The following is a 14,309-nucleotide window of genomic DNA, read 5'->3' on the forward strand; positions in this document are numbered from 1 at the left end:
ACAGTCTTCCCAGTAGAACACCAGATGGGTGGCTTCAGGTCCATTTGTTTCCTGATTGGAAAGGTACAGAGACCGAAAATCTACCTTTGATTCTTCCCAATGCCGTATCAAATAATGTTTTTCTGTTCTAATAAAGCCTGGCTCTGTGTCAGCTTACATATGTGACAGACTGGAATGCAACACAGTTTGTGATATTGGCTGCTTTAGTCCTCACGAAAACATATCGCCAGGCATACCTAAGTTTATGATTGGATATGCAGAGAACCAGTGTTTTCTCTTACTGTATGAAGATTTGGTTGACACATCATGTAACCCAAAACTGAACAGAAGGGTGACACTAAACAAACTGAAATCTCCATGTCCTCCAGTCTGTCAACAAGGTTTTCATTTATGTCAGCAACCGAGAGATATTATTGTGTAGGAGAGAAAGGCTCCCTGCCCTAATCATTCGAGGGAAGCAGGCTGTGGTGGAGTGTGCAAGCATTGCAAGACTGTGTGGGACTCCAGGGAAATGATTCTACAATTCTACATGCTGGCGAGTGAGTTTCATTATGGCTCTGGAACACCCAAACATCAAATAAAACGCTTTACAATACTGTCCTCAGTAGAAACGTTTCTATCTTTAGATGGGAAAGCATTATCAGGGGCTATTTTAAGGAACAAGTTAACGATCAAGACTTTGTTTCTAACTGGTGGTAGCAGCTATTATTGTCATTAGATAGTAATGTAGAGTCTAAGTAGGCTATCTACCTGACAGGGAAGGACTGAATTTCAGATCAAAGCGAGGCAGAGCAAATCTAATACCTTGTTTTGGGTATTCAAAGCTGGTATGTCCTGAGCCAGCAATTTCCTGTGTGTGTTTGCAGTGGGTTTCTTCTTGGTGTGTTTAAAAGAGCCGCTCCAGTGTTTCCAGAGTGCTGCTGCTGCTGCTGCTGCTGCGGCAGAGAGATGTTTGAACTGGGCCATTTGCAGACTGTTGACCTTCCCCAACCCTCTTTATACAGTCACACAGAAGAAACATACACCACACCGAGCGCTTTCAGCCTTTATCATCACCCTGTGCTCTCTTCAGAGCTCTTGAAGGCCAACGTCCATGCTCTGGGAAGAAAAAACATACACCATGCCAAGCGCTTTCAGCCTTTATCATCACCTAGTGCTCTCTTCAGAGCTCTTGCAAGCCCCCGTCCATAATCTGGGATTGCCTCAAACTGTTTATCATTCATAGTGTTGTTCCTAGACTGGGTACAGGCGGTGCAGAGAGTGGGGGATGCACTGTGGGCTCCCGGCGCACATTGTGTGTGCATGTGCATGGTTCGAAGTTCAGCTCAGAGTGACACACTCACACACACGGGAACAGCAGCTGTTGACTGAGGACATCTGTTGGCCCTCGGCACAGAGCGAACATAGGTGTGTGCTGAATGATCGATCTCATAATAGTCATAATGCCTTTTTATGAAAGTTGGCTTCTGTGTTAGTGAAATCCAGTCAAGGGTTGAATAAACTGCCTTCATTAAGTACTAGCAAAGTAAACCAAGGTGTACAAGGATGCAGTGTGTATATGTGTGTGCATTTTGGTATGTTGCACTGTGGACTACAATTGTACTGAAATCAGCAAAAAGGTAGAATAAAAGAGAATGCTGAAGGGAGCCAGGTGACTTCCCCTGGGACTGCATTGCTGCACCTGAGCTCCACATGGGGTCATTTATCACAACCTGCTCTAAAGAAATAAGGAGCAGAAAAAAATGGAGGCAAGGGTAATGCAGTTTGACAACATGGCTGAGAAAGGTGAAAAAGAAGAGTGCATCATACAGGATGACCAGACTACCCTCAGTCAGTGACACCCTGTAGCACGAAATGCTGCATTCAGCCGTATATTCACTGTTAACTCTTTGTAGCCCAGGGAAATTAATCACGTCGGCAGACTTTCTCTCCACACTCGGCAATGGGAGTTTGTTGGCTGAGAATGCAGCAACAGAAAAAACAACATTCCCATCGGCTTTCTGATCTACTTTCACGCCAGTTTGTTAAAATGCACCAAATTCAATGTTGTGTTTTGCCTGACGCTTGAATTCCAATGTTTATCTATCACGCACTAATAGCCTAGGCTACTAGTCTTTGGCTATGTAGGAAATACGACCATACAGCCTTAAACAGGAGCAAAGACTGCGTTTCTGATTATTACATGTGAATAGTCCATTAATTTAAAACAAACTTGAGCCATACGAAGGTTACCGGTATAGTCGGTTATTCCACTTATTCAGTTAAATTTCGCCTGTTGTATATATTTTTTTCATTGTTTCAATGATTGCCATATTAGTTAGGCTACATATGTTTACTGTGGTCGTATGTTGGTGTTCTGCATCAAATGAAATGATTAATTCCTAAACCACGTTTAGAAAGTATATTTCTATGGCGATAACGTGTCTATGGAGGTGTGTGGGATTCAGGGCAATTTATTTGTTCGTTGACAATCAGTTCAACTTAAAGTGTTTTTCACCTTGTCCACAGGGCGCCGACCAACACAACGAGCTAATGTTACTCACCTTGCCTATTGTCCATAGTAGTGGGGACAGGTGGCACGGCAGTGCTTTTCAGGATCTCCGTACTGGATGGCACGGAGGGGGTCGAGTGTTCAGCTGGTTTTCCAGTAATGCTCGGTAAGGCACTTGAAATACGTGGGTACATAGTAGTAGTTCCAACTGCTTCAGCCTCTGTTGTGATTTTAATGTTTGCGGTTACGTCCCTGCGTTTTACTGTAGGTTCCATTGTTTTAGTGGACTCTGTAAAAGTGCCAAGGGTGGTTGTCAGGGACGGGGTCATAGCTTCTCCTAGGGTCTTGGTGGTCGGAGTTGTTCTGGAGAAGGCAGAAACAGTTAACATCCCTAGTTTATCATCGGGTAAGTGGTTTGGCATTGTGGTGGTGTTGTACAGTTCCAAAGGCGCATTGGAGACCGCACGCGGACGCCTTGAGATAGGCGAGTCATTGTTATCCCCGGTGCGAGGTGCAGCACGAGATGAATCAGTTACGCACAAAAATACAAGTAACCAAAAACCCGGGGATGCTAACATATTTAACTGACTTCGCTTCATGCTGGTCCTTCAACTCCCCATGTGAACCTCCGTGAAGTAATCCTGCAGGGGCGACTTCCGTGGGTGCTCCTTGCCCTCGTAGTAGAGTGCCGTAATAGACTCCGATACTTTGTGTTGCTCGTGTGGATCCCAAGGCACGCTCTGACAGCCCGCTTCTACTCTACTACTCTCATTACCCCAACCAAACACATGCAAGACAAGTGACTCCTGGATGATAGGCATGTCCTTCCACCAATGGTAAGAAGATGGGAGGGGTCAAGGTTGTCCGAATGAATGTTAGCCTACAGTAGTTTGAAACAAAATTCTCAAACGATGATGTTTTAGATACTACAAAAAAAGATTAATGAATTTCAGCCACAGATCAACTAAATGAACCCACTATACTTTATGATAAGAATAAATAATTAATAATATAATAATACATAATTACTTTATGATGAATAAAAAAAAATAATAAGGACATATATTTTATTTATTATTTATCTGTAACAAAGAAAAATAAAGTAACCTAACGACGAGTAAACGATCGTCATATTTTCAAAAACACAGGTAATTGCTGGAATAGGCTATAGGCTAATGATAACCCACATTCACAAAACTTTCTGCTTGTGTTTGTAGGCTTTTTTTCGGATTGTCATATACCGCCATCTTGTGACGAATAGTGAATACAAACTATTTAGCAACGCCATATGGTAGGCCCACTGGAATCAGTTTGTTTTCCAGACAGAGGCTATCACAGGTAAAGAGGAGTCTGTGTTGCTGAGCACTTATGAATCATTTTTAATTACAATATCAACATCCTTTTTAACTTGAGCTCACTCAATTCTGATGACTGTGAAATCATGCACAGATAATTTTTAGAGAAATCTACTTATTTAAACATCAGTGTGGTGTGGAAGAGAGAGTTTGTGTGACGACATCAAGGTAGTGCAAGTATCAGTCCATGTCTTCGGCCAGAGGCAAATGAATTAAATTTGAAATAACGACATGGGAAACAAACATCATGACCCACTATGGATACTGTTTTTAGACTTGATTTAGATTTAGTGTTATTTAGTATAATTTGTATTTTAGTATATTCTTTATATTACTGTCCTTATTGCTTAGTTGTGTTTTATATTATATACTTTTAATTACTTTTTCTGCTGTTAGTGAATGTTGTGTGTGATGTCTGTATGCTACTGAGACCTTGAATTTCCCCTTGGGAATCAATAAAGTATGTATGTATCTATCTATCTATCTATCTATCTATCTATCTATCTTGACTAAACAACATCTAGTCTTTGGGTTAGAGTGTCTGCCAAATTAATGTCTAAATGCACATACTATATGTCTTAGAAGGGAGAGTTTTACAGAATGTGTGGTGCTCATAAGAAACATCCACTTTGTCATTGAAACACAAGTGTCAGATGATATTAATAGAAGGGTTTCAGTATTGTTGTTCACACCTAGTAGCTGAGGTTAAAGTGTAGGCAGCTTGCTGAAACCATCGCACTAGATGCAAGGTCCCTGGTCCCCGCTCAGTCAACCTGACAGGAAGAGCTTGTTTGTTCCTGTAAAATGGTGCGGCCAGTTTAGTTTCACCCTGTTTGGTGCAGCCAGTTTTGTTCCACTCTTTGTTGTTGGATGATTGAAAAAAGAAACATCACACCAAAGTACAACGTGGTGTAAGCCATTTACTAATTGAATTATGTGGTGGAGTAAAGATTACATGCCTAACAAGATGGAAAGGACTTACAGTAGCTGAATGAATGAGAATAAGTGCATACATACTGTATGCCAAGTATGTTCAAGTCATCTAACATTCTCCTTACATAACAATCATAATCTTTTGTTGCCATGATTTCAGTGATGAAATGCACAAATATAAATCATAAAATGACACTTTGGTCTGAGTCATTGCTCTGAAGACACAGAGCAATAACATGTATGTACACATACGGTAGCTCTTTTGGAGACACTCTAGGTAGGCCTAGTGCTTCTACTTTGTACCAGTCCTGACCTCGGAGTAGGTACTGAAGTCAGTATTCTGTTGCCTCTTTTTCTTGGGTCTTGGTTTCTGTCGATTGGTACTGTAGGTATATCCAGGGAGGCATAACAAAGGTCTTTATCCTTTATCCAAACAATAGTCATATCTACATTGGGGTAAATATAGACAGTATAGAGAGATGAGTTCCAGATATCTGGTCCCTTGATTGAAATACTCCCCTCCACAAAATTATAATACCACAATCCATTCTCTGTTCTTGTGTGAGTAAGTCAGTCGCTGTGCATGTGAATACCTGTTTCCTGCTTTCCTTTCTGTTTGTAGGTCCCTGATACAGTTCCTTCTCTTCTGACCCTACAGACACAAAATAAGGAGTGATACACACACATTTGAAATATGTCATTAGTGGAGAGCCATAGGTGAGGAGAACAGGGAGTGAAGTACCTTTATGACGGAGCAGACAGTACACACTAGTGGAGGAGATGACCGCGGTGAGTAGTATACATATGGGACACAAGCTGGCCAGCAGAATCCAGCAGTGCCCACATTCAGGAGGAGGACAACTAGGAAGCGTAGGACTGGGAAGGGTGTCTGTGAAAACACACACACACGTACACAAACGCACACACACACACACACACACACACACACACACACACACACACACACACGTGCATACATACATACATTCACAGAATAAAATAAAAGCAGTGCCCACATTCAGGAGGACAACTGGGAGGTGTAGGACTGGGCAGGGTGTCTGTGAATAACTTGGAACTTAAGCAATTACACACTACTTAGTCATAAAATAAAAGTTACTTGCCTTGAAAAGACAGCTGGAATTTCATACTAGTCACTTCTGTGTTCTTCTCTTTCTCTACTCCAGTACAGTAGTAAAGTCCAAGGTCGTGCTCTGTGATGTTCTCAATGCTCAAATCAGAGGAGGTAGTTGAGGTACTTTAAACACTGAAGCAAGGTGGGGTAAATCTCTCTGACATGGTGAGTGTTGGCTGATTCACATGAGAACATTGTCTACGCCATTCTGCATCTACCACATCAGTTTCAAAGTCACAGTGCAGGGTGATGTTGTCTCCTGCTCGGCCTGCATGTTTAACGACTGATGCTCCAGAGATGCTCTCCACACACAGGTATATCACACCTTTAAATGTATACAATGTTTAACGTAATTAGCATAAAACGAAGAGCAAAAACAAGCACATAAAGTGACAAAAAAGGTTTACTTTACTTACACACAAACATGACAAGGGAGCCACGCAGCTTGTCCATCTCTGTGCCCTGTGACTGTCAGTGCTGATGTTTGTAGGGGTCTTTGATGCGGATTTCCGTTAGGAGGGGCCCAGTGATTGGTCAGGTTGATGGAAAATGTTCATCTTTTTTTTGACACCAGAATGAAGCGAGAGGTAGTACGGACTGATATGGTGTCAGCAGACTTCAAATCAAACTACATGAGCAGCATTCACAGCCTCAGTCTTTACATTCGTCTTTCAGTATTGAATGAAATCATTCATTAGCAAAACTAGGCTGATTACAGGCATTGATCATCTTAAATCAAATAAGTATGAACTGTTCTTTACATCATACAGTAGTATCTTATTTGATCACTACACAAATCATCATCATATGCCTATCTGCCTATATCGACCACCCTCATCAGATAACACTTTCTATGATGAATTTAAAGCACTCTTATCAAAGTTTGAAAACACCGGGAAGGAACTAATGATGGTTGGTGATTTCAATATTAACTGGTCTAGCAAATCAGATAGGAAAAAACGTAATGATATCACTGGCAAACATGATCTCTCTCAAATGGTTAATGGCCCAACTACAATTACACGTTGTTCAAATACACAGATTGACTTGATATTCTGTAACAGACAAGAGAGAATCACTAAATCTTACAACTTTGTCACAGGCATCTCAGACCATAATCTAGTGTTGATATGTCGAAAACTAAACCAGAAAAGGTTTCTTTACAAACATAACAATAAAAAGGTGTCCTACAGAATACTAAAGAAGGATATGCCACTGTTTGAGAAACAATTAAAATTATTAGACTGGACTGACTTCTCATGCGATAATATAGGCCTAGATGATAAGTGCACACTTTTCTTAACAAATATTACAGGTGTGAAAGACAAATTTATCAAGAAGTGTGTAAATGGACGCAAAACATCAAATTTACCATGGCTAAATGAAGAATTATGGAGCCTAATGAAGAAAAGAGACCATGACCTTAAAACTGCCCTAAAAAGTCAATTGGACAACGACTATAGATATTTAAAGGACTGAGAAATAAGGTAGTAAATATGTTCCGTAAAGCCAAAGCAAACTTTTTTATTGATCTTATCAATCAGGCCAGAGGTAATGGCCAACAAATATGGAAAATACAATGTCAAAGAAAGTAGAGAAAGGAAACCAGCCTTTAGAGTTAAGCATTAATGGAAGCATTTCTAGAGATTTTTTTTTAATACTTTTTTTAAGGAGTCTGTTGAGCAGTTAGCAACAACTTTTGGTGATAGAACCATGCTCATCACTCCACCTAACTACGAATACCCAGTTTTTAGTTTTAAAGAGACAAATGAAGAAGAGAACCAAAATTTTGACCAATCTCAAAGGCTCTAAGGCTCAGGATGTTTATGGACTAGATTCCTCCCTCTTCAAGTGTAATGCCAAAGCACTATGTACACCCATCACACACCTGGTCAATATGTCAATTAATGAGTGTCTGTTTCCTGATGTTTGGAAAACAGCTGTGATATCACCTATATTCAAGGCTGGGGACCCTACTGATGTGGCAAATTACAGGCCCATAAGTATACTCCCAATTATCTCTAAGGTAGTTGAGAGGGTTGTAGCAAACCAACTCACTGCCCATCTTAATTCATGTCATATTCCATTGCATGCAATGCAATTTGGGTTTCAGGTCAAATCACTCCACAGATACCACCTTATGCTACTTTGTAGAAGAACTGAATGCCAATTTAGACAATGGGGGAGTGGTTGGAGCAATATTTCTGGATCTGAAGAAAGCCTTTGACACCGTAAACCACAATGTTTTAGTTTCTAAACTGTCTACTCATAACATCTCAGCTGACACAATCAAATGGTTTACATCATACTTGATGAAAAGGAATAATTGCACTAAAATTAATGGCACATTTTCCAAAGAAAATATATGTTCAGTAGGGGTGCCTCAGGGTTCAATCCTAGGTCCACTATTGTTCAGTATATATATTAATGATCTTCCTTCAGTATGCCCAGGCATTAACATCCAAATGTATGCTGATGACACAGTTATCTATGTTCATTCAAAGACAAAACAACAAGCGGCATACAAACTCACAGGAGCAATGAACAAAATAGTCAACTGACTGTATTACTCTTGCTTAACATTAAACACTTCAAAAACAGTTTGCATATACTTTTCTTCACGAAAAAGTACTACGCCACAGCCTGACATAGTTGTTAAGGGTCAAAAACTCCAAGTAGTAGATGATTTTAAATACTTAGGGGTCATTGTTGACTCAAATATGACTTTTAAAAAACATATTAAAAAAGTAAATCAGATGACTACAGAGGCAGCTATACTTTATTTCCATTCTATGATTTTAACACACATCTCATATTGCTTAACCACCTGGTCTCAAGTAAATGCAACCACCATGTCATTAATGTATAAAGTATTTAAACAAGCAATGAAAATTCTGGACAAAAATATCTTACAGTTACAATCACTGTACTATCATACAGAAGTATGGTTTATTTACCTTGGACAATTTTCTTTTCTTTTCAAACACCTGTTTATTTTTTTAAATTATCAATAATCTTGCACCACCACCCCTTAAACAATTTGTGAGCCTTTGTAGACCCACAAGCAACATAAGGACAACATAAGGACCACAAGAGCATCATCTAGGGGGGATTGCACAAGTGTGTTTAGGTATTCCACCTTTGGCCAAACCGCTTTCTCAGTGAAAACCTCAGAGTTGTGGAATAGCATCCCTGTCATTATTAGACAAAGCACCACATTCACCACCTTTAAATTAGGCCTTAAGAAATGGTTGAAAGCAAACCAACGTTGTGAACATTTCTAGTCATTTACATATCACTGTGATGTGTGTGTTGGGTCATTGGCCCCACTCATACACTTTGTCTTTTAATTTGATTAACATCAACTCCTGTCCAGGGACAACAGATGTAAATTAGCCTTGTGGCTATAATCTGGCCCAATTACTGTATACAGTATATTGAGCAATTCATATGCAATGATTCTAGAGCACAGCAGCTCAACCGTGCCTGGATACAGTTTGATCATATGCAGTGTGAGTGCGGACCAAGAATGGGAGAGAACCGTACTCCGGCACGGTACAAGTGAACCGTGCCCAGTGTGAGTACGCTCTAAGAACTTCTGTTAAACCAACAGGAAGTGTTGAGGAAATGGGTGACCACGAACACCTTGACAGAGATGCTACGGATGGAGTAATCTACTTGACAATGTTTTACAAAGTCAAACTGACATTATAGCAGAAACTATAACTGTATACTGTAGATGCTCGGGCTATTGCCACAGCATAGACATCAAGAGAGCTGTGTGCAGCTGCTACAGCACGTTGCAGCTCATAGACAGTATAAAGCCCATAGTAGATTTACACACTTTACAACACTGGAATTACTTCAAGTACACACCCCCCTCACTATTTCATTGATGTAGATTCTGAAGTTTCTCTCAGAAAACAGAACAACTCCTTGCATATGAGAGTCTGAAAGTCCTACTATTTAGCTCATCACAATCTGTATCAAAATACTGTAGCTCCAATCTATAAAAGGCAGTGCTTATACAAACCAGAAAATATTACTATTACTAACTATTGTAGTCTCTTTTCAATTCTTTATTGCTTAAAAGGAACCAAGGGATAAATATATCTAGATTATTAGATTAGTTATAGAAGCCTTTTATTTCAGATGCATTGCCTCTTTCATTGCTTGAAGAAATTACAAAAGAGATTATAAAAAAGCAAAAAAGATAAGAAAATCAAGGCCTCCTTAACGGAACATTTTGGGAAATGAGCTCATTTGCTGTCTACCTCAGAGTCAGATAGGAGGATACACACCCTTCTCTAGTTATAGCTCCTAGTGACAAAAAAGATCAAATGTTCTTATTTACATGTTGTGACTTGTAATAGGGCAATTCCACAGAAAATTGACTTTTTGTCACATCCATAACGCCAGTGAAATGCCTTGGCATTTGTATGACGTGAATGATAACATTCATTTTTTGTGCATTTTTTCTCATGTACATTCTTCAGCCAAAAATAGCAAATGCTCAAATTTCATGTAATCATTTACATCATACCATACCATCACATTTTATTGGCGTTATGGATGTTACAAAAAACTTAATTTTCCATGGAATTGCCCAATACCATGTGCAGAAATAATAATATAAAACCAGACACAGCCATTTTCTAAGCAGATAAGCACAGCTACCTGGGCGGACATGAGAATGTATTTTGAGAATGTATCTGCTTAGAATATTACTGTGTCTCATTTTATTTTGTTATTTCTACACATGGAAAATAAACAAGTCACAAATGTAAATAACAACATTGTCACTTTTTGAGCTAGAGGTATAACTCACCTCCAACACTACCCTTAAACAGCAGAATGCAACACACATGATACCTTTTCACACTACTGTACATATCCAAATCCACAACATAGAAAGTGTATAATCTCAAAACATCATAATATAATAAAAGTTGTGCATGTTAGTAGCCTACATGATTAGGCCTAACAACCAGTATTCCCCTACATTCTAATAGTGAAATAAACCAACATGTAAATCAACAAATATTAGTTCATTGTGGAAGTGAATTAGTGCATACTCCATTTCTGAGACACAACAGGTGATGATTCTACTTTGTACCAGTCCTGACCTCGGAGTAGGTACTGAAGTCAGTATTCTGTTGCCTCTTTTTCTTGGGTCTTGGTTTCTGTCGATTGGTAGTTATATCCAGGGACGCATAACAAAGGTCTTCATCCATAAACAAGATTCAAAATACAGATCATTTTAATATCAGATTGTATTATGTTTTATGAATCAGAATACACAAAAATATAGACCATATAGAATCTTATTGTGTGTAATTATACTCCCTCTGGGAAACTACATTTGCTGTACCTATGTAAGTGTGTCACTGTAAGTCAGTGTCTGCACATATACCGTTTTCCTGCTTTGCTCTCTGTTCGTAGATCCCTGATACAGGTCCTTCTTCTTTGACCCTATTGACAAAAACAGTTGAAAGGTAAAATATATGAACCCACATTTTGTATTTTAACATGATATCTGTCCAAAGTGGAGAGCCACAGATCAGGAATGAAGAGCGAGAGCAAAGTACTTTTTTGAGAGGAGACGGAGAGGAGACAGTACACACAAGTAGAGGAGACGGTACACACAAGTAGAGGAGAGGAATGCAGTGGACGAGAGAGCATACGAGACACATGCTAACCAGCAAAATCCAGCAGCGCTCACATTCAGCAGGGCAACTAGGAGGCTTAGGGCTGGGACATGTCTATGGGACAAACACACACACACACACACACACACACACATATAGTCATGTATAGACATACTGTATAGATACAGATGATATCAAACAGACAAAATAATAACAGTATTGAAAAACTGTGTTTTAGGGATTACCTCCAAATACCACTTTGAAAGCATTGACAATTGCCTTTGTTTTCTTTGCTGCATTAGAACAATAGTAAAGCTCAAGGTCCCCCTCAGTGATGTTTTCAATCCTCAGAACACTGGATTTAGCTGAGTCGTTTGTTTTAACACTGAAGCGAGGTGGAGCCCATCTGCTATGGAGAGTGTTGGCTGATTCAAGTGGGTGCAGTTCCTATGCCACTCTATAAGTGACACATCTGTTTCTGAGTTACACTGCAAGGTGACACTGCCTCCTGGTTGGACTCTCCTCTCAACCTCTTCTCCAGAGATTCTTTCCACACAGTAGAATATCACACCTGAAAGTGTAGTAATAGAACATGAACAAACATGTTGGACAATTGTAGAGGAAGATCAGTAGTAAAAATCTGTACTCACACAAAAACACGATGAAACTGACGCTCAACCTGTCCATTTCTGTCACTGAGTGGGTTGATTACTGCAGGGTCTTTGATGCGGATTTCCATTGGGAGGGGTTAACTTCACCATTATAGGACAAGTGCTCAGTGATTGGGTCACACTGATGGGAAATGTTCTTTTTTTAACACCACAATGATGTGAGAGTGAGAAGGCAGAGGCAAAGAGACCTCTGTAAAGAGGTACAGAGACCTCACGACAAACTAAATGAACAGAATGGCCTGCCCTGCAACCTTTTAGATTGGGTAGCGGATCTGTAGTTCAATGGATTGAGAGATAAGAAACTACAAATTTGGCTTGCTTCTGATGTCGCAATACATCGTACTATCATAAAATCATGCAACATACTCTACCATGTCTGTGGACTTCGTTATTTGCAAAGCCAGTGCTGGATAAACACATAGCGTGCATGCGACAGAGGAAAAGTGCTTTAGTGTTGCTTTATGGGTTACCAAATATGTCAAAATGATCAATAAAAACATGCATTACTTGCAAGTCAGCAATAAGAGTAATGCACTAAATTGTGAAGTCCTACAGACTTTTGTGCCTGCCATGTATTTACCTGCCCACAAGATGTCGCCATTCTGCCTTTGTGTGTTTTGTTTTATTTCGCCTTTCTTTGGTTAATGGAAACCCTTCTGTGATTGGAGGATTGATAATTGGGGTTGATGTACCAGCCTATTTAAGATCCTGGTTTTTCTTAGTCTTTGCTGAGTTTTCCTGAGAGACACAGTGTGAGTACCCGTTCTTTGTCTGTGCTACTAATTCTTGAGCTCTTGTTTTGATTTTGACTTCTGCCTGCATTTTTGAGAATTTGAAAAGCCTATTTTTTGTGCTGAAATACCTTTCGCTGGAACTTTGATTTTTGACTGAAGACTTTTTGTTGTCATTGGACTGCTGGCTGTGAACTTTTGTTTTCGGGACTCTGGGAGCTTCCACTGAACTGAACTGAACGGAAGAACTGCATTTGTTGTATCCTGTGTTTTTGAAAGTGAAGACTTATCATAACTCATTGCTTCTCTGCATGTCTGTCCAAGATCCACCACCCAACAAAGTTCGTGGACAGAAAACTCAGCCAAGAATGGACGGAGCGGAGAAAGTACCACTCCCTGAACCGGATTCTATGGACATATCGGAGCCAGTGATCGCTTCTGCCCCAGCACAGAACTTCGGGGGAAATCACCTTCCAGCACCTGGTGACAGCTGTCAACAGCCAAGAAGACACCATGCGCCGCCATGAAGAAGCCCTATCCCAGTGGGGGGCACAAATGCAGACATGCCGGTATGCTGAATGAAATCCACCAGGCCCTTCAACTGGCTCGCCAACACCACCAGCCGCGATCCTCCACCGAAAGCAACCAGCTTCCCACCCCACGCCCAGCCGTGAACCCCGCCTGCCAACTCCAGAGAGGTTCAATGGAGATCCCAAGGGATGCAAAGGTTTCCTGACCCAGTGCCGCTTGTCCTTTGACCTCCAGCCTGCCGCCTATCCAACTGATCATTCCCGAGTGGCCTACATCATAACTCTTTTGACCGGAAGAGCCCTGTCCTGGGCCACCGCACTCCATGAGAACAACAGTCCTGTTTGCAGCTCTTTCACGGCTTTCTCCAAGGAGATGATGAAAGTCTTCGCACCTGACGTCAGCGGTCGCACAGCAGCCAACAAGCTCCTGCAACTTCGCCAGGATCGCCAGTCACCAACTGACTATGCCATCCAGTTCCGCACCCTAGCAGCTGAAAGTGGTTGGGAGAGCAGGCCTTGCTCACAACATTTTACCATGGACTATCAGACCGTAGATAAGGGACGAGCTAGCCTCATGGGAAGAGGCTGAGAACCTTGAAGTGTTGATTGCCCGGGTTATTCGTCTGGACCACCGACTCCAGGAGCGTACCAAGGCCTCAAGAAGATTCCCCTCCTATGCGGTCCCAGTCAATGACACCCCTGTTACACAGTCCTCTGATGGTGGGCCAGAGCCCATGCAGCTGGGTGGCACTCGGCTGTCCCAAACTGAACGTGACCGGCGTATGAGGGAACGCTGTTGCATTTACTGTGGAAACCCG

At 40.9% G+C, this 14,309-nt stretch overlaps 1 protein-coding gene across 1 annotated transcript in view; it reads right to left on the bottom strand.

Moving 5' to 3' along the window:
- The window catches only part of si:dkey-220k22.1 (multiple epidermal growth factor-like domains protein 9), a 101,883-nt gene extending 98,647 nt beyond the window's left edge, over positions 1-3,236 (bottom strand). The window contains 1 exon segment of the mRNA XM_048258123.1: positions 2,544-3,236. Coding sequence (XP_048114080.1) covers positions 2,544-3,090 — 547 coding nt within the window. The 5' untranslated portion in view covers positions 3,091-3,236.
- Positions 3,237-14,309: the final 11,073 nt, after the last annotated feature.

Source organism: Alosa alosa, chromosome 12, assembly GCF_017589495.1.
Source record: "Alosa alosa isolate M-15738 ecotype Scorff River chromosome 12, AALO_Geno_1.1, whole genome shotgun sequence".
Classification (NCBI taxonomy): domain Eukaryota; kingdom Metazoa; phylum Chordata; class Actinopteri; order Clupeiformes; family Clupeidae; genus Alosa; species Alosa alosa.